This window comes from Scyliorhinus torazame, chromosome 14, assembly GCF_047496885.1.
Source record: "Scyliorhinus torazame isolate Kashiwa2021f chromosome 14, sScyTor2.1, whole genome shotgun sequence".
NCBI classification, from domain to species: Eukaryota; Metazoa; Chordata; class Chondrichthyes; order Carcharhiniformes; family Scyliorhinidae; genus Scyliorhinus; species Scyliorhinus torazame.
Window position 1 is genome coordinate 166,978,358 of NC_092720.1, and position 25,392 is coordinate 167,003,749.

A 25,392-nucleotide genomic window follows, 5' to 3' on the forward strand; every position below is an offset into this window, starting at 1 on the left:
GTGAAGCAACAGTGCTAACCACTGTGCCACCCATTAATGTGATACAATTGGATATAATTGTGACCCTTCTTATCCAGAAACTGAATTCTATACTGGCGGAACGAGCTCTGTCAATTGTCCTTGGCAATTGGATTCAGAAGCATGCTTGCTTTTTTACCACCATTGAGGGCTATTATAGTGTCTCCACCTTAAACTCAACCAGTCAAACCGTTTTAATCAAAGGAGTTTTTAATCTGTTTTTTGGGATTTTCACAGATTTCTTGCTAGGAATTATCTGCTCAATGCAATATATCATTTGGTTCAACTATTCAGTCTCTGTTGAACTAGAGGACTTACTGTGGGTATCATTAGGTGTCCTAGTGTACACATCAGTCATTACCTGGTAGGGGTTCATTCCTGCAGATCACACAGCTGGTAAACATATGGGGGCAGTAATTGGCTAACATATCATTAAGGGCTGGTCTGCACAGAACTCATTGATCATCGATTGTAGGCTGCTCTTCACTCTTTCTATCCCTTCAGATGTTTGAGGATGGTGAGACATGTGCAATTTGCGTTTAAGCATCGTCGGTTTCAGCAGTCCTGTCAAAAGGAACGTGATCTTTGATCACCATCTACCTGTACAGGCATTCCTCATCTGTAGATCACTTTGTGCTAGCATGCGCTAGGTGGGCTGAATGGCTAGTTGGCTTGTTTCCGTGCACCAGATTCTATGTACATGATGAGTGTTGCAGTTCACTCAGGGAGTCGTTGTAGCTGTGGCAACATGCATTTTTACATGGATGTTGCAGCCCTGAGCTGCGATTAGAGGCTGACCATCATATGGCTGACCAAGAATCTCTCCCACTCTTACCACCCACCAGTAGCACAGATACATATATTGCAATTTAACTAAATGGGAACAAAGTCCCATAGTGACCACGTTTAGCCGCGAGCGCTGGGAAACACAGGCGATATAATGCCACTCGCGTTAAGTAAGGGGCCTCAGAACGTGGTGCCGAGGCCGCACATGGCCCCGATTTCTATACCAAGGAGCCCGCTCGCCGTGTAGCCATCTGGGATGGCCACCTGCAAAGGACCATGGGAATTATGGCCAACCCAGGACTCAGACACACTCAGAGCTTGTGTGTGTGTTTGCAACCCAGATAGCTAGACGCGATCGAAACCCCCGCTCATTTGCATTCTAATGGCCCATTTCCCCAGAACAAAAGGACTGTACTCAGGTAACTGATACAGATGCAGACTAACCGGCGCCACTCCATTTGTTAAGAAAGCCCAAAAAGTCAAGGTCAATGATCGCTCAGGACACGCCCAGCCATCAAGGCACCCGCCCCTTTATTGGCCAAAATCGAAGGCAGTGATCGAAGCCTGTCGAATTATTGGGTCCAAAGCTAAGGAGCGCCCCAAAGAGCGGGAAATCCCAGAGGGATGAAAAGAGCACAGCCATGTGTTTGGTCTCGCTTGGCCCCAGTCTGCGCCTAAAACCGAGTGTAGCATTATGACCAGAAGACAAGTTCAAGACCAATGATCACTACCAGACGGATGAGCCCAGCAGAAACAAAGCCACTTCTTCTACCCAGCCATGCAAGATCCGAACAAAGGCCTTGTTCCCCTGCAAAGAGCCGGTTGACCTAAAGTTAACTATAGGTTATTGTAGTTCTTCGGTGTAGTTTAACTTGTAGTGTTTTATATTGCATGTCAAAGTAATCCTTGTGTGTAAATAAACTATCTTTGAACTTGAACTGACTAACTGGTTGTTTGGTCTTTGATCCATATCCGGTAAAGCCTTGTGGTGGTATCATTTGATACCTGGTGACTCTGAAAAGCAATATTATCATTAATGACTGCCATATCTAGTTAATTTGGCAACATTATTGGTGCCGATTGGCAACATTATTGGTGACTCTGGTGCCGATTGGCAACAGCCGGAACTCCATAGTACGGAGAGATTGGCAAATATTCAACAGATTTTCAACAATTTTACAATACAAAACAACTCCAAACAGAAACCCCCGCCCCAAGACACCCCCTACCTCAACAGCCAACGGTAACCAACGCCCAAAAGTGCATGATGAACAAACCCCAACTCATTTGCCCCTCTCAATGCAAACTTCACCTTATCTAAGTACAAAAACTCCAGCCTGCCCGCCCCCCCACCCCCACCCCGCCACGCCGAGGCACAGAGTGGAGAAGCTGACTGTGATGATATGTTTAAGCAATCATGTAAATAGTAATGTATATGACTTCAAACCAGCAGTTGGCAATAGAGAACAACCACATGACACTGTTATCTCGAGTCTGAAGATCGTCGTTGTAGTGGATAGTCACATTTGTAGTAGCACTTAGATAATTTATAATAATTAGTTTTTGATAATTTTCTCATGGTCATCTAACCCACGTTATTGTTTAACAATAAACATTTAACTAGTCATGAACTAGACGTTCTCTGGTGCACGTATTCCGACCAACCAAACACAAGAATGTAACATGGTACCAGGACTGGTTTTGAAGATTTTAAAAGACAAAGATAACAGAGAAGAAATAAGAAAAGCTATTTCTACTAACCACATAGAGTACTGTCAGATATCACTCAACGCCCTACTAGGCATCAATAATGTAAGGTCTGAAGACATCGCACCAGCTTCACGTCACTGGTAATGTAGATGCGAATTGGTGCATTTTTAAACAGCAATTCACATTCTACGTAGCAGCTCCAGGTCTTCAGGCATAGCCTGATGAACGGAGAATAGCGTGCTGCTCACTGTTGCAGGTCTACAGGAGATAGAAAAATAATGAACCTGCTAAAAATAACCGAGATGAAGTTGTGAAAAAATTTGAGCGGCACTGCACTCCGAAAAAAATGAAACATTTGAGCAGTTTGTTTTGCACACAAATACACAGCAGGCAGGTGCATCGTTCGACAGCTCCTTAACAGACTTGAGGTTAAAGGCTCTATTTATGTAACTTTGGAAGCGTCTATGATACATGCTCAAATCGTTTTCGGGACTAGCAATGACAAAGTTCTGGTGTGATTGTTGAGGGAGAATGAACTCCAGCTCGATGATGCCATTAAGATTTGCCATGCCAGCGAGCTAGCTGCGCAGATTAGCACTGACGCCATTCGTGTTGTAACACACCCTAAGGCAAAACATGGCCCCAGCAGCAGTGGCCATTTTAAACAAGTAACCAAAACCACCATTTCAAGCGATGCAGCAACAAGCATTTGCAACGGCAATGTCCAGCATTTGGAAAAGTCTGTTCGAAATGCAAAGGCAAGAATCACTTTGCAAAACAATGTTTCTCAAATAAAAAATCGGAAGCACCAAAATCAATCAACGTGATTGAGATCAATCTTGGAGACACATTTTTTAACGATATATCAAGTGAAGGATAAGTATTGTAACAGCATGCAAGCAGACAAGGTTTCAAAGCAAATTTGCAGTAATAGCCAATGCAAGTACAAGTGTTCAAAGAGATAACTGGATGGTTCCTCTGATGATTAATAAAACATTAATCAATGTTAAACTCGACATGGGAGCGAGGGCCAATCTTATATGTTTGTTGGATATGCAAGAAATGAATATTAAACTACACGTTTTAAATAAAATGGTACTTTTGAAGGATTGCAACGGCAAAAGAATTAATTCTCTGGGAATATGCGAACTAGAGGTCAGTGTAAAGAATAAGGTGCATAAAGTGAAGTTTTCCATTGTAGAGCTGAGTGTGAATCATTACTGGGAATGGAAGCATGTGAAGCACTCGAATTAGTAAAAAGAGTATACAGTGCTGACTGCGCTGTAACAGCGCAAAGGATATCAGTGGATTCAATCCATAAAGCATTTCCAGAAATATTTCAAGGATTTGGAGTTTTGCCATTCACTTATCAAATCCAGTTAGAAGAGAATGCGCAACCAATCAGAGATGCACCAAGGTGTGTACCAGCTCCATTAAAAGGAACAACTAAAAAATGAACTAGAGAGAATGACAAATCTGGGGATGATAAAACGAATTAAAGAACCAAAGGATTAAATCAGAGATTGAATCATAGAATCTACAGTGCAGATGGCCATTCGGCCCATCGAGTCGGCACCGGCTCTTGGAAAGGGCACCCTACCCAAGCACACACATCCACCCTATCCCCATAACCCATTAACCCCACCAAACCTTTTTTGGACACTAAATGTAATTTAGCATGGCCAATCCACCTAATCTGCACATCTTTGGACTGTGGGAGGAAACCGGAACACCCGGAGGAAACCTACGCACACACTGGGAGAACTTGCAGAGTCTGCACAGACTGACACAAGCTGGGATTCGAACCTGGGACCCTGGAGCTGTGAAGCAACTGTGCTAACCACTATGCTACCGTGCTGCCTCATGGTGGCCTCCATGCGTGAAGAAAATAAATAATGACCTGAGAATCTGCATAGATCCCAAACTCTCAATTTAAACATAAAGAGAGAGCATTTTGTCGAAGGCTCCGGCTGAGCAGGAGATCATGTGGCATATCTGCCGGATCATGGCTCACCTGGAACACCCACCTCGGTGTTATTGGGCTAGGCACCTGCTCCCAGTGGCCGTCAAGGTGATGGTCGCCCTGAACTTGAACTTTTCCGCAAAGGGATGCTTCCAGGTGCCAAGCGGGGACCTGTCTGGCATCCTGCAGACCTTGGTGCCCAGGTGAATTTGCACCATCATGGAGGCCCTATATGCACGGTTGACACAATATATCAGCTTCAATGTGGACCGAACCCACCATGTTTCTCGGGCAGCAGGGTTCGCTGCCATTGTCAGGATGCCCCAACTCCATGAGCTCTGCACCCTCCACACCCCCCCCCCCCCCCCCCACCCCCACTGCACCTGAAATCCCCTCCCTAATTCCAACCTGCCTCACTACAGGGTGCGGGCCCTGGGATGGCAGTAACAGGGCCTGGTCCGTGGGATAGAGGATGATGACGACCTGCTCTGCGATGAGCCCTGTGCTCTGCATCGTTTGATAACATGACTCTAGGCCATGGTAGCACTTTCCACAATCCACCTGGGTGATCCCTGCATGTGAGCTGGTCATTCCATCACACTATCCATCGAAACCTTGGGGTGGCGGAGGTGGGGACAGGAACCGGGGTGGGGAGGAGAGGGATGGGGGCGGGGCCGAGTAACGGGGCGATGTGCAATGGCTGACTCTGGTCTGTGCCCACCTCCAACTGTCGCCCATCTTCCGCCCCCACACTCCCGCTCCACCCGAGCTCTGCAACCAGCCCAGCCCAGCCAACCCATTCCGCACACCGAGGCAGGTTGGAATGTTTGTGAACAGGTGTTTATTGTGAACAGGTGAACATGTTTCTACAGGTTTGTGCCCTAGTCCCTAACGCTATCCTGTGTGCTGCACCTGTGCCAACTTAACTGGTGTCTACCTTTCTGGCCTTACAGGCCCTAACGTTCGCCTAGGTGGATCCCCAGGTGGCAGATCATGGGTGGAGGTGGGCTGCTGTGATTCATGCCCTGTGACCTGGATCCCCTTTGGCGACTGTCCACTGGAGTGACCTGGCCTGGACAAGTCTGTCAGTCTCTCGGGTGTCCCAGGTGGCATGGTGCCATCCTGTTCTGCCCATCGGATGCACATGACCTGTTGTGACTGAGCCAAGCTCTGGAGCGCCGCTGCAATGTCCAGATGGCTCTGGTACATGGCTGCCTGCGACTGGGTCACCCTGTCATGTGTCTCAGCCACCGCCCACACAGAGTGTCCCAGGCCTTGGGCATCTTGACCCATAGTCAGTACCAAAGCCTCCACTGTGGACACCACCCTTTGTGTTGGCCTGGGATGTATGCGTGGTGGGCACCACCTTTAGCCCCCGTAAGGGTTGGGCTCCTCTAACTGCACCTGTAGGGGCTGGATGGTTGCTGACACCTCCTCATGTTGTCCCTGGCTCTGTGTCTACATCTCCATGCATCAATGGGACCAACCTTTCCAGAAGCCCGAGACCTCCTGTCTGGACGACAGCTAGTCCATGAGGTCGGGCCCTCCCTCTAGGGGGTTCCTACCTCCACCTGATGTACCGCTGCACGTGTGTGTGGTGCGCACCAGATAGTGCCCCTTCACTATAATGCCCAATGAGGTGAGCGTCTCTAGGATGGTGGAGTGTGTTGGAGACAGCTGTGACGGAAAGTCGGTATCGTCCCCGTTTTGGTGCTCTGGGATGTCACGGGCTGACGTTTTTGGGCTCGCTTTGTCACTCAATGTATGCTGGGGTTGTGGCCAGGAACAGAGGGCACCAGAAGGGCCTGCCTCTTCGCCAGGTAATCCTGCAAGACCTATGACATGACGCATGGTTGGATCACAGATGGGGGTGGTGGAGGGGCGGTGTGGAGGGGGTCGCGTGCTGGAGGTGTGGTGTGGAGGTGGGGGTGGTGTGGTGCTGAGGTAGAGGGGGTGGTGCGGTTGTGTGCAGGTGATGCCATAGGGACACCGCAACTCAGCAGGGGCTCACTTATTCCCCGATGGATGGGGTGCAGGTGTGTTGGGGGGGGGGGGGGATGATGGATGTTGGTGCCAGGGGCACGGCGTTGATTATTCACCCTGGCCGTCCTCCGGAGATTGTGCAGCTTTTTTACAACACTGCTGTCCGGTCCTGGCGGTGGGCCCACAGTGTTCACGGCCTCTGCCACCTGCACCCAGGCCCGGTATGCGGCGGCAGGTGGCAGACTCCTTCCCACCCTGGGGAACAGAGTGCCCCGCCTCTCCTCCATGGCATCCAGTCTCGAGCTCTGCACTTGTGAAACGATGTGCCGCTCTTCGGGGTGCCATCTTCTTGGCTGGAATGGTGTGTGGGGAGTGGAGTGCTTATATCGCTGTATCCTGTAAAACCTCAGATACTTCAAACTTTTAATCAAAGTTTTACCCAAGTGTCTTTAATAGCAGGAAGAACAAAGTAGAAACACAAATACAAGTTCAATCAACTTTATTAAACAACAATATTAACCCTTAAATTAGCTCAATAATATTTACTAAAGATTTCCAAGATTACTAACCTTAAGATGACTTTGGTTGAGCTGTGGGTCTGATTCTCTGAATCTCTTAGGTCCTTCGTTGCGAAGGTGGATCTCACACGCTGCATCTCGATTGCCTCTGCATGGAGTCTTTGCTGCTGATGTGCCTCGGGTGCCTGTTTTTATCCCCCCCTTCTTCTGGCGTTCTGCCAATGAGGCCTTGGGAGGGGTTCTCAGCACCCAATGGTCTGGTTGATGATGGGTTGGCAGGACACCTGAGCCCGACCCAGGTGTCCCATCCCTGGTGCACATAACCTGTTCCCATATAAGGTAACAGCAGAAATTCTGGGTGCCCGAGAGTCTGGCTTGATCTGGGCTACTGACAATAGATCGGTGCATCTCAATAGGGTGCAATCATCTCCTGATGGGTGATTAATGGGTGTGTTCCAGACATGTTTCTGGCAGTTGTCTGGTGGTTGTGTATTTAACTTTGGTCAAGTCTGATTTCCCACAGCCTGCCTGAGGTATGACTGCAGTTTGATTTGCCTGCCTGAGGTATGACTGCAGTTTGATTTGAAGTGCCAAATTCTTTAATTTAAAATATCCAATTTGCAGGTACAGCTTGTCAGCCTCTCGACTGCCAATCGCGACCCCGGCGGACAAGACTCTACTTTTCATTGGAATTGCATTAGTGCTAGCACATTAACGGATCCTGAATTGCTCTGGGACCAGCGCCGCTTTCGGGGTCATAGAACACCACCGATTCAGTCCTGGCATCAGCACTTAGTTTCTGGGTTGGACCAACAAGCAGTCATTACTATATTTATTACTATATTTATTATCGATCTCTTACAGACAATAACAGTTGCTGATGTGGATCAAGAGTGTCAGTTATTAAACCCCAACACCTCATTCTGTTTTTATACACAAAATCTGTGCAAACATACAGCCAACAGCCGACGTTTTGGTGGAATTCTCCGATCCCCCAGCCGCTGTATTTCAGCAATGCGCTGTTCACTGGCGGCGGCATTCTCTTCCTGCCTCTTGTCAATGGGATTTTCCATTGAAGCCAACCCACACTGCCAGGAAACCTGGGTCTGGGATGCCCTGCCAGCAGAGAAATCCGGCCTTGAAGTCCAATTAAACAACGGCTATCCTAAAAAAAAACAAGTTACTGCAGATTTAAAATGTACTCAGATTGTCAAAGGCAGAGACTCATCTTTGCAACATATTGACAAATTAATCAGTAACAATAATTAATCAACTAATCTATGACAATTTTATCTAATACCTCACAGAAACGCAAGTCTTCTCACGCCAAGTGACATTTATTTCACACTCGTTCATAACAGGATACATCTGTCCAAAACTGTGTTTTGTACAGAACAGTTTAGATTATATTTGACACACATCCTTTCACACCTCGTGTGATAATTTGCATACAGCAATTTATACTCATACACGCATCTTTGCTAAATACTTGTCATTAAGAATCAAAAAGAAAAAGCTTACTTTATCCCCTTACTCTGTCTCATCTACTGGTTCTGTTTGAACTGGAGCAGAGGACTCGAGGGATTTCATCGAGAGTTTTTCCGACTGAGATTTGATCGAGTGAATTTGGAAAGTTTGTCACAGGGAGTGGGGAGGTGGAAGGAGAATTTCTTCATTTCTTTTAAAGGTAAAATTGGACCAAAATTTGGCATAACAGCAGAAGTTTGAAAATCAGATGGCAGTGTTCACAGAAGCTGTCGGCAGCGTGTGGGTCAGAGTTCTGAATGAAATTAAAATGAAATGAAAATCGCTTATCGTCACAAGTAGGCTTCAAATGAAGTTAGTGTGAAAAGCCCCTAGTCGCCACATTCCGGCGCCTGTTCGGGGAGGCTGGTACGGGAATTGAACCGTGCTGCTGGCCTGCCTTGGTCTGCTTTCAAAGCCAGCGACTAGGTAGGTTTCCCGAGTGGGGAAATTTTCTGGGATCTGCAAGCCCCACAATCATAGAATCACAACAGTGCAGCAGGAGGAGGCCATTCGGACCATTGAGTCTGCACTGACCCTCTGAAAGAGCACCCTACCCAGGCCTATTTCCCCACCCTATGACCAAAACCCCACCCAACCTGCACATCTTTGGACTGTGGGAAGAAACCAGAGCACCCAGAGAAAACCCACGCAGACACGGGGAGAAAGGCAAACTCCACACAGATAATCGCCCAAGGCTGGAATTGGACCCGGGTCTCTGGCGCTGTGAAGCAGCAGTACTAACCACTGTGCCACCGTGCTGCTAGACCCTGACTTCAAACCAAAGTCCAATCACTGTCCCTCACATCTGCAGCACAACTCCCTCCCACTCTCCAGGTGACAGACTCACTGGTCTATCAAACAGCTCCACTGTCTCACTCAGCAGCTGCAGGGATTCTGAAGCTTGTTGCTCACCAGACCAGGTTTAGAAACTTCCAATTTTTCCCCTGATTAAATTAATCCCTGCCTTTACTGCCAGGAATGTCAAACCTTCAAATCCAGTCCCACCCCTGGAATCTCCAGCTCCCTTCGCCAGCGTACTGACTGTCTGATGGCCCAGAACTGTTGTACCTTCACGGTTGATGAGCTGATGGGAACTGGATTCTGCAGCAGGCCAGGGGCCTTCAATAGAACACGATGCTCCCAGGAGATCCCTAATAATCCATCACTGCAGGACCAGGGATACAAGAAGACAAGTTCAGAGAACGATTGATTGATACTGCTCTCTGGATCGGGTCATGGAGAGCAGATAGACACAGGGGGAGTGAGAGAAATGAGGATTCTCTGATCAAGGCAGAGCTGGAGAGGCTGAATGGCCTCCCCGTGGTATATCTTTGTGATGGGAGTACTGAATGGCAGGGAGAATGGAGGAAGGTGACCTGTTGTCAGTTCGAGGAGAAGGGAGGAAGCCTCACCTCCCAAGCTGATCTGAGTGTGCTCAATACTGATGGTGGGTTCGCAAAAACTGTTCCTTCTCACAAAACAAACTGGATATTGATGGATCTCTTGTGTATTAAACCAAAGCAGATCAATTCCAAACCAGAGTTATTCACTTCATCACTGGAGCCTGTGTCTTTCAGAGACTGAATCATGATTTCCCTACTTTCACTGAGTGAGAGAAATCATTACAAATGTCAGGTGAAAAAGCAGCAAGTCTGTGATGAAACTCAGTCCACTCTCCCCCTGAACCCACAGGTCTTGCAGTTTATAACTTGGTTTGGTGCACACCCAGCTATTGCTAACCTCCAGTAAGTGACTCTGTATCTCAGGCCTGGGAGGATGAGTTTGAGGATGATTCTCCACCTGCAGTACCTGAGAAAAGAAAGGTTTCTGTCAAACATTTTACAACATGGGGAATATTCTGTACCGAGAGAGACAGACAGACACACACACACACACACACACACACACACACACATTCCAAAACGGACAGACAAAACACACCAAAAGAGAGATAGACAAACACACCAACATGGACAGACACTAATGGAAACACATAGACACACAGTGAGAGAGATAGTCAGAGACCAACAGAGAGACAGATACACAGAGACAGACAGACACATGCAAACAGAGAAAGGCAAACAGACACCGACAGAGACAGACAGATACATACCAACAGAGGCAGACCCACATTGACAGGGACAGACAGACACACACTGACAGGGACAGTTAGATACATGCAGACAGACACCAACAGGGACAGACAGACACAAACCAACAGAGACAGACGTTCATTGACAGAGACGACAGACACAGCCTCAGGTTTGTCTTGCTTGTACACTTACAATTTGCTGGTCTGTAAGCAGATTTTCTTTCTACTCCTACAAGGGACAGAAACACAAACAGACATTCAGTTACAAACACCTCCCTCATCCTGTTCAGCCCCCTCCACCGTTACCATTCACCACCATAGCCCCCAACCCTCCCCACAACCACCATAGCCCCCAACCCTCCCCACAACCAAGTAAAGTTTCTAAATTGCTGTGATATTTAAAGCTCCTCATACCCGAGAGTGAGAGACGCTGCCCTTGTTTCCTACCTGTTCTCTTCCACACAATGGCACCAATGACAACAGTAATCAGAGCAACGACAGCCACAACAATTCCAACATCCAATCTGGAATTTATTCCCCGTCTAGATCCTGGAATAACTCTGAACATCCCATCTGTGGGGAAATGAGAAGAAAATCAATGAATAACCACAGACTGCTCATTCAGAAACTATTGTAATGAAGCTGTGTCTGTGTAATAGAGTCTGTGATGTGACGGGCAGTTTGGCCAGAGAATACAAACATATAGGGCTAGACCCCCCCCCCGTGGGTTTCCCGGCACAGTGCGGTGGCTTCATTTAAAAATCCCATTGACATGCGGCAGGACTAGAGAATCCCGCCACCACTGTCCGGCGCACTGCTGAGAAACACATGGCTGGGGAACTGGAGAATCCAACCCAAGAATTAGGAGGAGGCCACTCAACCCCTTGAGCCTGCTCCCCCATTCAGTAAGACGATGGAGCCTCTGACGGTGGCCTCAACTCCACATTCACATTTACTTCCATTCAGCCCTACTCTCTGTTTCTTGTTCGCTAACCAATCCTCTATGGATGGCATGGTGGCACAGTGATTAACACTGCTGCTTCACAGCACCACTCAACTGATGAAGGAGCTACGCTCCGAAAGCCTGTGATTCCAAATAAACCTGTTAGGCTTTAACCTGGTGCTGTAAGACTTCTTCTTGCTTCACAGCGCCAGAGATCAGGTTCAATTCAGGCCTTGGGTCACTGTGTGGAGTTTGCACTTTCTCCCGTTGTCCGCGTGAGTTTCCTCTGGGTGCTCCGGTTTCCTCCGACAGTTGAAAGATGTGCAGGTTGGGTAGATTGGCTGTGCTTAATTGTCCCTGCTTAATTGTCCCTTTGTGTCCAAGGATGAGTCCGGGGATGGAGTGGCACCTAGGTCAGGTAACTTCATTGCAGTGTTCCCCCCATCAACTTCCTCTTGCAAATGCCTCACCCAGTTTTGATTCCCTCTATCACCATCCTCACCCCAGGTTCATTGAAACCTGCTCAGCCAGGCTCCACCCACACGCCCGTTCACTAGCCAACATTTGGTCCGCTAGTGCGGTGACCCCTGCCAGCGTCCCCCCCCTCCTCTCAACCCCCTCCTCATTAGCCCGGGCCCACGTACCCCAACAAACTCCCACCTCCCTTAGATCAAAGAACAATACAAACATGTACTCATAAAAGAAAGGAAAACAAAACCCAAACCACATGTGAACAAATGTAAACAATACCTCCCTATTCAAGAAACAGAGAACCAAAACCCCAATCAAATAGAAAATCCTCCACAAGAAAAACACTATCCCCATCTCCACCAACCAAACCCAACTCTCATCTCAGTCCCAGTCCTTCAGCCTCAACGAACGAGATGACTCCACCATCTCAAAATAAGAATCTCTTGAGTTGTGCATCCCTCTCAACTTTGCGGGGTAGACCACTCCAAATCTCACCCCACTCCCGCCTTCATCCGTCCAAAGGCCGCCCACCTTCTTGCCAGCTCCGCTGTCAGTTCTTGGTATATTAATATACCAACGCCTTCCCATTTCACCTCTCGTCTCCACTTCACCCAGCTCCAAACCTTTTCCTTCATGTTGAACTGGTGAAAGGAAACTATAACCACGCTGGGTGGCTCATCGCTTTAGTCTTCGGCCTGAGCGACCGATGTAGCGAGAGGATTCTTCCCCCCCCCCCCGCCTCCTGCCCCCCCAATCAACTCCGCAAACATCTTTGCAAAGTACTAGGTCGGCCCCAGGCCCTCCACCCCCTCAGGCAGGCCCACCATTCTCAGATTTTGCCTCCTTGACCTATTCTCCAGTTCCTCCACCTTAGCTCTGAGCCCTTTGATGGCCTCCGCCACCTTCCACAGTTCCTCGCCCATCGAGGTGAACTGGTCGCTATGTTGCGACAGAGCCTCCTCCACCCCCTTCAGCTTCTCTCCTTATTCCCGCATGTCGACCGCCGATGTCTTCATCACTGCCACTTTACTGGCGCAATCGGCTCCTCCATTCACGCCTTCATTGCCGTCATCATCTTCCTTCGAAGCACCTCCGTATGCTTCGCAAACGGCCTCTCGAACTCTACCGACATCACCTCGGTCAGAGTCTCCACATGAAGGGAGCCGCCCCAGCTGTCGATCCAGTCACTGCCATCTTTCTTCGACGAATGTCTGCCGTCGAGCACTCACCAACTTGCTCGACGGCAGACATTCACTCACCCCCTTCTTTCTAGCACCCTTCTTCTGAGTCTTCGACATTTCACGTCTTCCTTATAATTTCCCACACCAGCCCATTTACAAACTACCCCTGAAACTGGGCATAAAAGTCCAAAAACTAGAGATTTCCATGTACATGTCGCCACCAGGAGTCAGACAAATTGTTTTTTTAATTAGTAGCCGGATGAAGGTGGAGATAAGGCTGAGATGAGATCAGCCATGGTCTTATTGAATGGCGAAGCAGGCTTCAAGGGCTGAGATGTCTACTCCTGCTCCTAGTTCATATGTTAAACGATTGATGAGCAAATAGAGGGAGGGAGACTGAAGGGAAACTAGGATCTTGTGAAGAGTAAGGCTGTGGGGAGGGGGGTGGGGGGGGGGGGGAAGAGAGAGAGAGAGAGAGAGGAGAAATTCCTGAAATTTATACAGGAAAACTGTCAGCAAGGCAGAAATTAGTGTTGGAGCTAGTTCTAGACAATTAAGTGGACAAAATGGTGGACTATTTAATCAACAGCGGAGCATTGCTCCTTCCTCAGGTGAATGCAGAGGTCTGTTCCAGAAACAAATATATAGACAAATTCAAAGCTGCCAGACAATGCTTGGAATGCGACCATTAGCAGGTGATTAAATCTTTACAGATCCAGAGATGGGGTAACCTCAGATTAAAGAGGTGTGAATTGTGTCAAGCCAGGACAGTTGGTAGGATTTCGCAGGCCAGATGGTGGGGGATGAATGTAATGCGACATGAATCCCAGATCCCAGGCGGGACAGACATTCCAGGGTTGCGGGATTCACGCCAGTCCCCGGCGATTCTCCGACCCGGCGGGGGGTCGGAGAATCCCACCCCAGATCTTAAATGTCCTGTGGCCTACCAAGCCATTTCCTCAATAAATCAATGAACCCAAATCAGCAGGGGGCTGAGACAATAGGAAGAGGAAGAGGCCATTGAGTCTGTCCCCCCATTTAACAAGATCATGACTGGACACAGACACTGTTCCCCCCCACAGTCACTGTTCCTCTTACCCCAGTCTCTGGTCTCCACTTCTTTTTCACTCTGTTCATACTGACAGGAATAAGTGGCTCCATCCTCAGGGTTGATCTGAGCCCATCTCCGGAGCTGATAGGTCCCATCGTGGTTGGGTAGGATGCCAGTGGAATATGCGTCCATGAAGTCTTCACCATTTCTCAGCAGAATGACTTCGATATCACGAGGATAAAACCCCGTGACTAGACAGGTGATTTGGGCTAGGTTAGTGTCTGACACCTTGTCCACAAAAAGAAACACTTGAGGAGAAACTGAGAGAGCAAAACAGATCAGGTCCAGTCAGTGAGAGACAGGGAATGGTGCAAACCCTTTTAAACTGGGGATTAGACCCCAGACCCCACGGAATTGTACAAACCCCTTTAAATTGTGGATTAGACCCCAGAACCCACAGAATTGTACAAACCCCTTTAAACTGGGGATTAGACCCCAGACCCCACGGAATTGTACAAACCCCTTTAAACTGGCGATTAGACCCCAGGCCCCACGGAATTCGACAAACCCCTTTAAACTGGCGATTAGACCCCAGGCCCCACGGAATTGGACAAACCCCTTTAAACTGGCGATTAGACCCCAGACCCCACGGAATTGGACAAACCCCTTTAAACTGGGGATTAGACCCCTGAACCCACGGAATTCGACAAACCCCTTTAAACTGGCGATTAGACCCCAGGCCCCACGGAATTGGACAAACCCCTTTAAACTGGGGATTAGACCCCAGGCCCCACGGAATTGGACAAACCCCTTTAAACTGGGGATTAGACCCCAGGCCCCACGGAATTGGACAAACCCCTTTAAACTGGCGATTAGACCCCAGACCCCACGGAATTGGACAAACCCCTTTAAACTGGGGATTAGACCCCAGGCCCCACGGAATTGGACAAACCCCTTTAAACTGGGGATTAGACCCCTGAACCCACGGAATTGTACAAACCCCTTTAAACTGGCGATTAGACCCCAGGCCCCACGGAATTGGACAAACCCCTTTAAACTGGGGATTAGACCCCTGAACCCACGGAATTGTACAAACCCCTTTAAACTGGGGATTAGACCCCTGAACCCACGGAATTGGACAAACCCCTTTAAACTGGGGATTGGACCCCTGTCCCCACGGAATTGGACAAACCCCTTTAAACTGGAGATTCGACCCCTGTTCCCAGGGATGGTACAAACCCCTTTAAACTGGGGATTAGGCCCCTGACCCCACAGAATTGTACAAACATCTTTAAACTGGGGATTAGTCCCCTGGCCCCAGAATGGTATATATTTGTTTAAACTGGGGATTAGACCTCGACCCCAGGGAACGGTACACACCCCCTTCAACTGGGGAGTAGACCCCCAACCCCAGGGAATGATAGAAACCAGTTTAAACTGAAAATTGGAACCCTGACCTCAGGGAATGGTACTGGAGATTTGACCCCAGAGTTCAGGGAATGGTATAAATCCCTTCAAACAGGGAATTAAATATCTGGGGCGGGATTCTCCGAAATGGAGGCAGAGTGTTCGCGCCGTCGTGAACCTCGACGGCGCGAAACGGCCCCTATCCCGACCGATTCAGGGCCCGATAATGGGCTAGGAGCGGCGGCGCGTCATTTACGCGCGCCAGGCCAGGGCTGGCCGGCGCCAACCCGCGCATGCGCGGTTGCCGTCCTCTCGGAGTCCGCCCCGCAAGAAGATGTCTGACGGATCTTGCGGGGCTGCGGAAGAAAGGAGATCCTCCCTCAGAGAGGCTGGCCCGACGATCGGTGGGTACCGATCGCGGTCCAGACCCCATTTGAGGCACCCCCGGTGCAGGAACCCCCCCCGCAGGCCACCCCCCCCAGCGTTCCCGCGCTGTTCCCGCCGGCAGCGACCAGGTGTGGACGGCGCCGGGGGGGGAACCCGCCGTTTTGGGCAGGCCGCACGGCCCATCCAGGCCGGAGAATCGCGGGGGTACCGGTGAATTGCTGTTTTGGCTGTCTCGGGCGATTCACTGGACCGCGCCGTGCAAAACACGATTGTGCCGATCTGGCCGCTTCCGTGAATCGTGGGAGGGCATCGGACCGGCGTGGCGGGAAAATTTGGCGACCCAGGCGATTCTCCAAACCGGCGTGGGAGCGGAGAATCATGCCCCTGATCCCAGGGAATGGTACACCTTTAAACTGGGGATTAAATCCTTGACCCCAGCGATGATACAAACCCCTTTGGACCGGTGATTAGGTTACGGACTCTCACTCTTCCCTCATTCTCAGTTCCCTCCCTCATTCTCTGTCCCCCTCCCTCACTGTCCCCTCCCCATCTCCCCCACCTACCCCTCCTCACTCTGTCCCCTCCCCCACCTGCCTCTCCTCACTCTCTGTCCCCTCCCCCACCTGCCCCTCCTCACTCTAAGTCTCCACCCTCACTCTCAATCCCCCCCCCCCCCCCCCCCCGCACACTCTTTATATAAATTTTTTTTTTACAGTACCCAATTCATTTTTTCCAATTAAGGGCAATTCAGCATGGCCTACTCTGCACATCTTTGGGTTGTGGGGGCAAAACCCACGTAAACACGGGGAGAATGTGCAAACTCCACACGGACAGTGACCCAGAGCTGGGATCAAACCATGGACCTCGGCGCCATGAGGCTGCAGGGCTAACCCACTGCGCCACCGTGCTGCCCCTAGCCCCCGCCCCCCCCCGTACCCTCAATCTCCCCGCACCCTCAATACCCTTGCACTCTCAATTCTACCCCCTCACTCCAAAGTCCTTTCTCCCTCTGTCCTCGCGCCCTCACTCTCAGCCCCCTCCCTCACTCTCAGCCCCCTCCCTCACTCTCAGCCCCCTCCCTCACTCTCAGCCCCCTCCCTCACTCTCAGCCCCCTCCCTCACTCTCAGCCCCCTCCCTCAATCTCAGCCCCCTCCCTCACTCTCAGCCCCCTCCCTCACTCTCAGCCCCCTCCCTCACTCTCAGCCCCCTCCCTCACTCTCAGCCCCCTCCCTCACTCACAATCCTCCTCGTGTTCTCAATCCTCCCCCCTCATTCTAAGTCCTCTCTCGGTCCCCAGTCTCACTCCTCATGCACCCTTAATCCTCTCCCCTCACTCTCAATCTTCCCCCTCACTCAGTCTCCCACGCTCTTATTCCCCCCCCCCCCCACACTTTTAGTCCTCCATCCCTCAGTTCCCTCCCCAGCTCAGTTCCCTCTCCATTCGGTCCCCACCCCCACCTCGGTCCCCTCCTCACTCACTGGATTCCAGATGTTGCTTTCCCTGCTCCAGGTATTTTTTCAGCCACTCAATGCATGTTCCCTCCAGGTAAGCCTTCCTCTGCTGATTCCTGGCCTTGTTCTCATCCCATTTGTTCTTGGTGATCAGTCCCCAGGCTACCGGGGTGACCCACACCATGTGATCCTTGTCGAAGCTGATGTAATCCTGTCCATCCCAACCTTCCTGGTGAAATCCGCTGGTCAGCCCGTCATCCCTGAGCTCACAGCCGTGCATTACCTGGACCGTGTGGATCCCTGTCAAGCAAACACACACAGACAATTAGAGCCAGTCCCACAGAGAGCCCACCCACACTTTCCTGTCAATCAGCAGAAAGGGCGGAAGGGAGAGGATGTGACCTTCCAAAAATCCTTCAATCTCAAACCATTCCCAGCGATTGGAATGTAGCAAACATATCCCTGCTGTTTAAAAAAGAAGTAAGGGAGAAACTAGGAAACCATAGCCTAACATCAATAAGAGACAAAACACTGAAATCTATTGTTCGGGTCATAGGAAACTTGGAGAATTATAATATGATTAAACAACATAACTATATTTATGTAAGGAAAATCATGCTTGTGAAATCCGTCTGCATGGATTTCCTCCGGGTACTCCGGTTTCCTCCCACAGGTCCCGAAAGACGTGCTTGTTAGGTGAATTGGACATTCTGAATTCTCCCTCAGTGTACCCAAACAGGTGGCGGAGTGTGGAGACTAGGGGATTTTCACAGTAACTTCATTGCAGTGTTAATATAAGCCTGCTTGTGACACTAATAAAGATTATCAGATTTTTGAAGGTGTATTGAACAAAGGGGAACCAGTGGATGTGGTGTACCTGAATTTTCAAAATGGTTTTGATAAGGTACATACGGAAGGAAGTAGGCCACTCAGCCCTTTGGGCCTTTTCCGCCATTCAGTGGAATCATAGAAGGAGGCCATTTGGCCCATCGAGTGTGCACCAACCCCCTGAGAGACACCTTACTGAGGTCCACTCCCCGCAACCCCAACTAACCTTTGGACGCTGAGGGACAATTGATCATGGCCAATCCACCTAACCTGCAAATCTTTGGACTGTGGAAGGGAACCGGAGAACCCGGAGGAAACCCACGTAGACACAGGGAGAATGTGCAACTCCACATAGACAGTCACCAAGGCCAAATCGAACTGGGCCCCTGGTGCTGTGATGCAGCAATGCTAATCACTTTGCCACCATTCCGCCCCTCATTGTGAATCTGACTAGAACCTCAACTGCAATTCTCCTGCGTTCTCCTGATAACCCAGGGGGTGAAAGGTTATCAGGAATCTATCCAGCTCTGCCTTAAAAACATTCAAAGACTCTGACTGCTTCCACTACCGTTTGAGGAGAGAGTTTCAGAGACTCAGGACCTTCTGAGACGAAAAGGAGCCAGAGACAATGTTATTACACAAAATTAGGATCGCTGGGATTGAGGGCTGGGTAACGGACAGAAAATAGAGTTGGAATGAACATGTTCAGCGGGATTTTCCGGCAGCAGTATTCTCCGTTGTGCTGGCAGCCTGACCACACCCACGGGTTTACCGACGGTATGGGGTGGCCACAATGGGAAATCCAATTGGCAGGTGGCGGGAATGGAGAATCCCGCTGCCAGCGATGGCATGCCGCCCAGGAAAATGCAGCTGGTGGACTGAAGAATCTGAGGAGGAGAAATTGAGGAAACAAGACCTGGAGCACGATCTTCCCAAAAGGGAATAACGTCCCTGAGCGAGCGCGTTTAACCGTATTGGGGTGGAAGATGGGGAGGGTGAAAACTCACCACCACTCTGGTTGGTGCGATTTAAGGCTGTCTGAATATTGGTCTGTCCAACGTGCTCTGAACTCCTCAGGATCTGTGTCTGTTCGTCCCAGTACTCAAGGCTCTGACATTCTTGAATCCATTGCTGCCGAGGGATCAGTTTCCGAAGGTCACTGTCATAGTAATCAATCGGGATGTCGTCCACGTAACCAACAGCTACAATTTCTGGCAGACCAGGAATTGGTGACATTGCAGTGTAGAAATACCGGAGAGAGTGAGAGACTGAAACACAGAGAAATAACATGAAAACAAAATCCCAAAATATGGACCCCACAGAGTGCGAGACAAACAGAGAGCAGATCATGGACCCAGGACACCAAATCTATAGAAAGTAAGAAAATGCAGAGCAGACAAAATTCCACGTTATAAACCCCAACACAACAGAGCTCCTGTAAATAAACCCAACACAACACAGAGCCCCTGTAAATAAACCCAACACAGCACAACACAGAGCCCCTGTAAATAAACCCAACACAACACAGAGCCCCTTAAATAAACCCCAACACAACACAGAGCCCCTGTAAATAAACCCCAACACAACACAGAGCCCCTGTAAATAAACCCAAACAGAACACAGAGCCCCTGTAAATAAACCCAACACAACACAGAGCCCCTGTAAATAAACCCCAAAACAACACAGAGCCCCTGTAAATAAACCCAACACAACACAGAGCCAATGTAAATAAACCCCAACACAACACAGAGCTCCTGTAAATAAACCCCAACACAACACAGAGCCACTGTAAATAAACCCCAACACAACACACAGCCCCTGTAAATAAACCCCAACACAACACAACACAGAGCCCCCGTGAATAAACCCCAACACAACACAGAGCCCCGGTAAATGAACCCCAACACAACACAGAGCCCCGGTAAAAAAAAAACAACACAACACCGAGCCCCTGTAAATAAAGCCCAACACAACACAGAGCCCCTGTAAATAAAGCCCAACACAACACAGAGCCCCTGTAAATAAACCCCAACACAACACAACACCGAGCCCCCGTGAATAAACCCCAACACAACACAGAGCCCCTGTAAATAAACCCCAACACAACACAGAGCCCCTGTAAATAAACCCAAACAGAACACAGAGCCCCTGTAAATAAACCCAACACAACACAGAGCCCCTGTAAATAAACCCCAACACAACACAGAGCCCCTGTAAATAAACCCAACACAACACAGAGCCAATGTAAATAAACCCCAACACAACACAGAGCTCCTGTAAATAAACCCCAACACAACACAGAGCCACTGTAAATAAACCCCAACACAACACAGAGCCCCTGTAAATAAACCCAAACACAACACAGAGCCACTGTAAATAAACCCCAACACAACACAGAGCCCCTGTAAATAAACCCCAACACAACACAACACAGAGCCCCCGTGAATAAACCCCAACACAACACAGAGCCCCTGTAAATAAACCCCAACACAACACAGAGCCCCGGTAAAAAAAAAACAACACAACACAGAGCCCCCGTGAATAAACCCCAACACAACACAGAGCCCCTGTAAATAAAGCCCAACACAACACAGAGCCCCTGTAAATAAAGCCCAACACAACACAGAGCCCCTGTAAATAAACCCCAACACAACACAACACCGAGCCCCTGTAAATAAACCCCAACACAACACAGAGCCCCGGTAAATAAACCCCAACACAACACAGAGCCCCTGTAAATAAAGCCCAACACAACACAACACAGAGCCACTGTAAATAAACCCCAACACACCACAACGCCCCTGTAAATAAACCCCAACACAACACAGAGCCCCTGTAAATAAACACCAACACAACAGAGAGCCCCTGTAAATAAACACCAACACAACACAGAGCCCCTGTAAATAAACCCCAACACAACACAGAGCCCCTGTAAATAAACCCCAACACAACACAGAACCCCAAAAATAAATCACAACACAACACTGAGCTCCTGTAAATAAACCCCAACACAACACAACACAGAGCCCCTGTAAATAAACCCCAACACAACAGAGCCCCTGTAAATAAACCCCAACACAACAGAGCCCCTGTAAATAAACCCCAACACAACACAGCGCCCCTGTAAATAAACCCCAACACAATACAGAGCCCCTGTAAATAAACCCCAACACAACACAGAGCCCCTGTAAATAAACCCCAACACAACACAGAGCTCCTGTAAATAAACCCAACACAACACAGAGCCCCTGTAAATAAACCCCAACACAACACAGAGCCCCTGTAAATAAACCCCAACACAACAGAGCCCCTGTAAATAAACACCAACACAACACAGAGCCCATGTAAATAAACCCAACACAACACAGAGCCCCTGTAAATAAACCCCAACACAACACATAGCCCCTGTAAATAAACCCCAACACAACACAACACAGAGCCCTTGTAAATAACCCCCAACACAACACAGAGCCCCTGTAAATAGACCCCAACACAACACAACACAGCGCCCCTGTAAATAAACCCCAACACAAAACAAGGACCCTGTAAATAAACCCCAACACAACACAGCGCCCCTGTAAATAAACCCCAACACAACACAGCGCCCCTGTAAATAAACCCCAACACAACACAGGGACCCTGTAAATAAACCCAAACACAACACAGCGCCCCTGTAAATAAACCCCAACACAACACAGAGCCTCTGTAAATAAACCCCAACACAACACAGAGCCCCTGTAAATAAACCTCAACACAACACAACACCCCTGTAAATAAACCCCAACACCACACAGGGACCCTGTAAATAAACACCAACACAACAGAGAGCCCCTGTAAATAAACCCCAACTCAACACAACACAGAGCTCCTGTAATTAAACCCCAACACAACACAGAGCTCCTGTAAATAAACCCCAACACAACACAGAGCTCCTGTAAATAAACCCCAACACAACAGAGCCCCTGTAAATAAACCCCAACACATCAGAGCCCCTGTAAATAAACCCCAACACAACACAGAGCCCCTGTAAATAAACCCCAACACAACACAGAGCCCCTGTAAATAAACCCAACACAACACAGAGCCCCTGTAAATAAACCCCAACACAACACAGAGCCCCTGTAAATAAACCCCAACACAACACAGAGCCCCTGTAAATAAACCCAACACAACACAGAGCCCCTGTAAATAAACCCCAACACAACACAGAGCCCCTGTAAATAAACCCAACACAACACAGAGCCCCTGTAAATAAACCCCAACACAACACAGAGCCCCTGTAAATAAACCCCAACACAACACAGAGCCCCTGTAAATAAATCCCAACACAACACAGCACAGAGCCCTTGTAAATAAACCCCAACACAACACAGAGCCCCTGTAAATAAACCCCAACACAACACAGAGCCCCTGTAAATAAACCCCAACACAACACAGAGCCCCTGTAAATAAACCCCAACACAACACAGAGCCCCTGTAAATAAACCCCAACACAACACAGAGCCCCTGTAAATAAACCCCAACACAACACAGAGCCCCTGTAAATAAACCCCAACACAACACAGAGCCCCTGTAAATAAACCCCAACACAACACAGAGCTCCTGTAAATAAACCCAAAACAACACAGAGCCCCTGTAAATAAACCCCAACACAACACAGAGCCCCTGTACATAAACCCCAACACAACACAGAGCCCATGTAAATAAACCCAACACAACACAGAGCCCCTGTAAATAAACCGCAACAAAACACAGAGCCCCTGTAAATAAACCCCAACACAACACAACACAGAGCCCTTGTAAATAACCCCCAACGCAACACAGAGCCCCTGTAAATAGACCCCAACACAACACAACACAGCGCCCCTGTAAATAAACCCCAACACAACACGGACCCTGTAAATAAACCCCAACACAACACAGCGCCCCTGTAAATAAACCCCAACACAACACAGAGCCTCTGTAAATAAACCCCAACACAACACAGAGCCCCTGTAAATAACCCCCAACACAACACAACGCCCCTGTAAATAAACACCAACACAACAGAGAGCCCCTGTAAATAAACCCCAACTCAACACAACACAGAGCTCCTGTAATTAAACCCCAACACAACACAGAGCTCCTGTAAATAAACCCCAACACAATACAGAGCGCCTGTAAATAAACCCCAACACAACACAGAGCCCCTGTAAATAACCCCCAACACAACACAACGCCCCTGTAAATAAACACCAACACAACAGAGAGCCCCTGTATATAAACCCCAACTCAACACAACACAGAGCTCCTGTAATTAAACCCCAACACAACACAGAGCTCCTGTAAATAAACCCCAACACAACACAGAGCCCCTGTAAATAAACCCCAACACAATACAGAGCGCCTGTAAATAAACCCCAACACAACGCCCCTGTAAATAAACCCCAACACAACACAACGCCCCTGTAAATAAACACCAACACAACAGAGAGCCCCTGTAAATAAACACCAACACAACAGAGAGCCCCTGTAAATAAACCCCAACTCAACACAACACAGAGCTCCTGTAAATAAACCCCAACACAACACAACGCCCCTGTAAATAAACACCAACACAACAGAGAGCCCCTGTAAATAAACACCAACACAACAGAGAGCCCCTGTAAATAAACCCCAACTCAACACAACACAGAGCTCCTGTAATTAAACCCCAACACAACACAGAGCTCCTGTAAATAAACCCCAACACAACAGAGCCCCTGTAAATAAACCCCAACACAACACAGCGCCCCTGTAAATAAACCCCAACACAACACAACGCCCCTGTAAATAAACACCAACACAACAGAGAGCCCCTGTAAATAAACACCAACACAACAGAGAGCCCCTGTAAATAAACCCCAACTCAACACAACACAGAGCTCCTGTAATTAAACCCCAACACAACACAGAGCTCCTGTAAATAAACCCCAACACAACAGAGCCCCTGTAAATAAACCCCAACACAACACAGAGCCCCTGTAAATAAACCCCAACACAACACAGAGCCCCTGTAAATAAACCCCAACACAACACAGAGCCCCTGTAAATAAACCCCAACACAACACAGAGCCCCTGTAAATAAACCCCAACACAACACAGAGCCCCTGTAAATAAACCCCAACACAACACAGAGCCCCTGTAAATAAACCCAACACAACACAGAGCCCCTGTAAATAAACCCCAACACAACACAGAGCCCCTGTAAATAAACCCCAACACAACACAGAGCCCCTGTAAATAAATCCCAACACAACACAGCACAGAGCCCCTGTAAATAAACCCCAACACAACACAGAGCCCCTGTAAATAAACCCCAACACAACACAGAGCCCCTGTAAATAAACCCCAACACAACACAGAGCCCCTGTAAATAAACCCCAACACAACACAACACAGAGCCCCTGTAAATAAACGCCAACACAACACAGAGCCCCTGTAAATAAACGACAACACAACACAGAGCCCCTGTAAATAAACGCCAACACAACACAGAGCCCCTGTAAATAAACCCCAACACAACACAGAGCCCCTGTAAATATACCCAACACACAGAGCCCCTGTAAATAAACCCCAACACAACACAGAACCCCGAAAATAAACGCCAACACAACACAGAGCCCCTGTAAATAAACCCCAACACAACACAGGGCCCCTGTAAATAAACGCCAACACAACACAGAACCCCGAAAATAAACCCCAACTCAACACAGAGCCCCTGTAAATAAACCCCAACACAACACAGCGCCCCTGTAAATAAACCCCAACACAACACAGAGCCCCTGTAAATAAACCCCAACACAACACAACACAGAGCCCCTGTAAATAAACCCCAACCCAACACAAGCCCCGTAAATAAACCCCAACACAACACAGCGCCCCTGTAAATAAACCCCAACACAATACAGAGCCCCTGTAAATAAACCCCAACACAACACAGAGCCCCTGTAAATAAACCCCAACACAACACAGAGCCCCTGTAAATAAACACCAACACAACACAGAGCCCATGTAAATAAACACCAACACAACACAGAGCCCCTGTAAATAAAC

The 25,392-nt window shown here is 48.8% G+C and overlaps 1 protein-coding gene across 3 annotated transcripts in view; it reads right to left on the reverse strand.

Moving 5' to 3' along the window:
• Positions 1–7,058: 7,058 nt before the first annotated feature.
• Positions 7,059–25,392, reverse strand: part of LOC140390192 (major histocompatibility complex class I-related gene protein-like) — a 123,600-nt gene continuing 105,266 nt past the window's right edge. For 2 of the 3 annotated variants that reach the window (XM_072475142.1, XM_072475140.1), the window contains exons 2-8: positions 19,326–19,586; positions 17,518–17,790; positions 14,291–14,563; positions 11,045–11,170; positions 10,791–10,826; positions 10,246–10,314; positions 7,059–8,143 (exon numbers count right to left, since the gene is read on the reverse strand). In XM_072475142.1, the coding sequence (XP_072331243.1) occupies positions 10,268–10,314; positions 10,791–10,826; positions 11,045–11,170; positions 14,291–14,563; positions 17,518–17,790; positions 19,326–19,554 (984 nt within the window). In that variant the 5' untranslated portion in view covers positions 19,555–19,586 and the 3' untranslated portion in view covers positions 7,059–8,143; positions 10,246–10,267. Of the gene's footprint in view, positions 8,144–8,296; positions 10,315–10,790; positions 10,827–11,044; positions 11,171–14,290; positions 14,564–17,517; positions 17,791–19,325; positions 19,587–25,392 lie in introns of those variants that run through there. The other variant, XM_072475141.1, reaches the window with a different exon arrangement.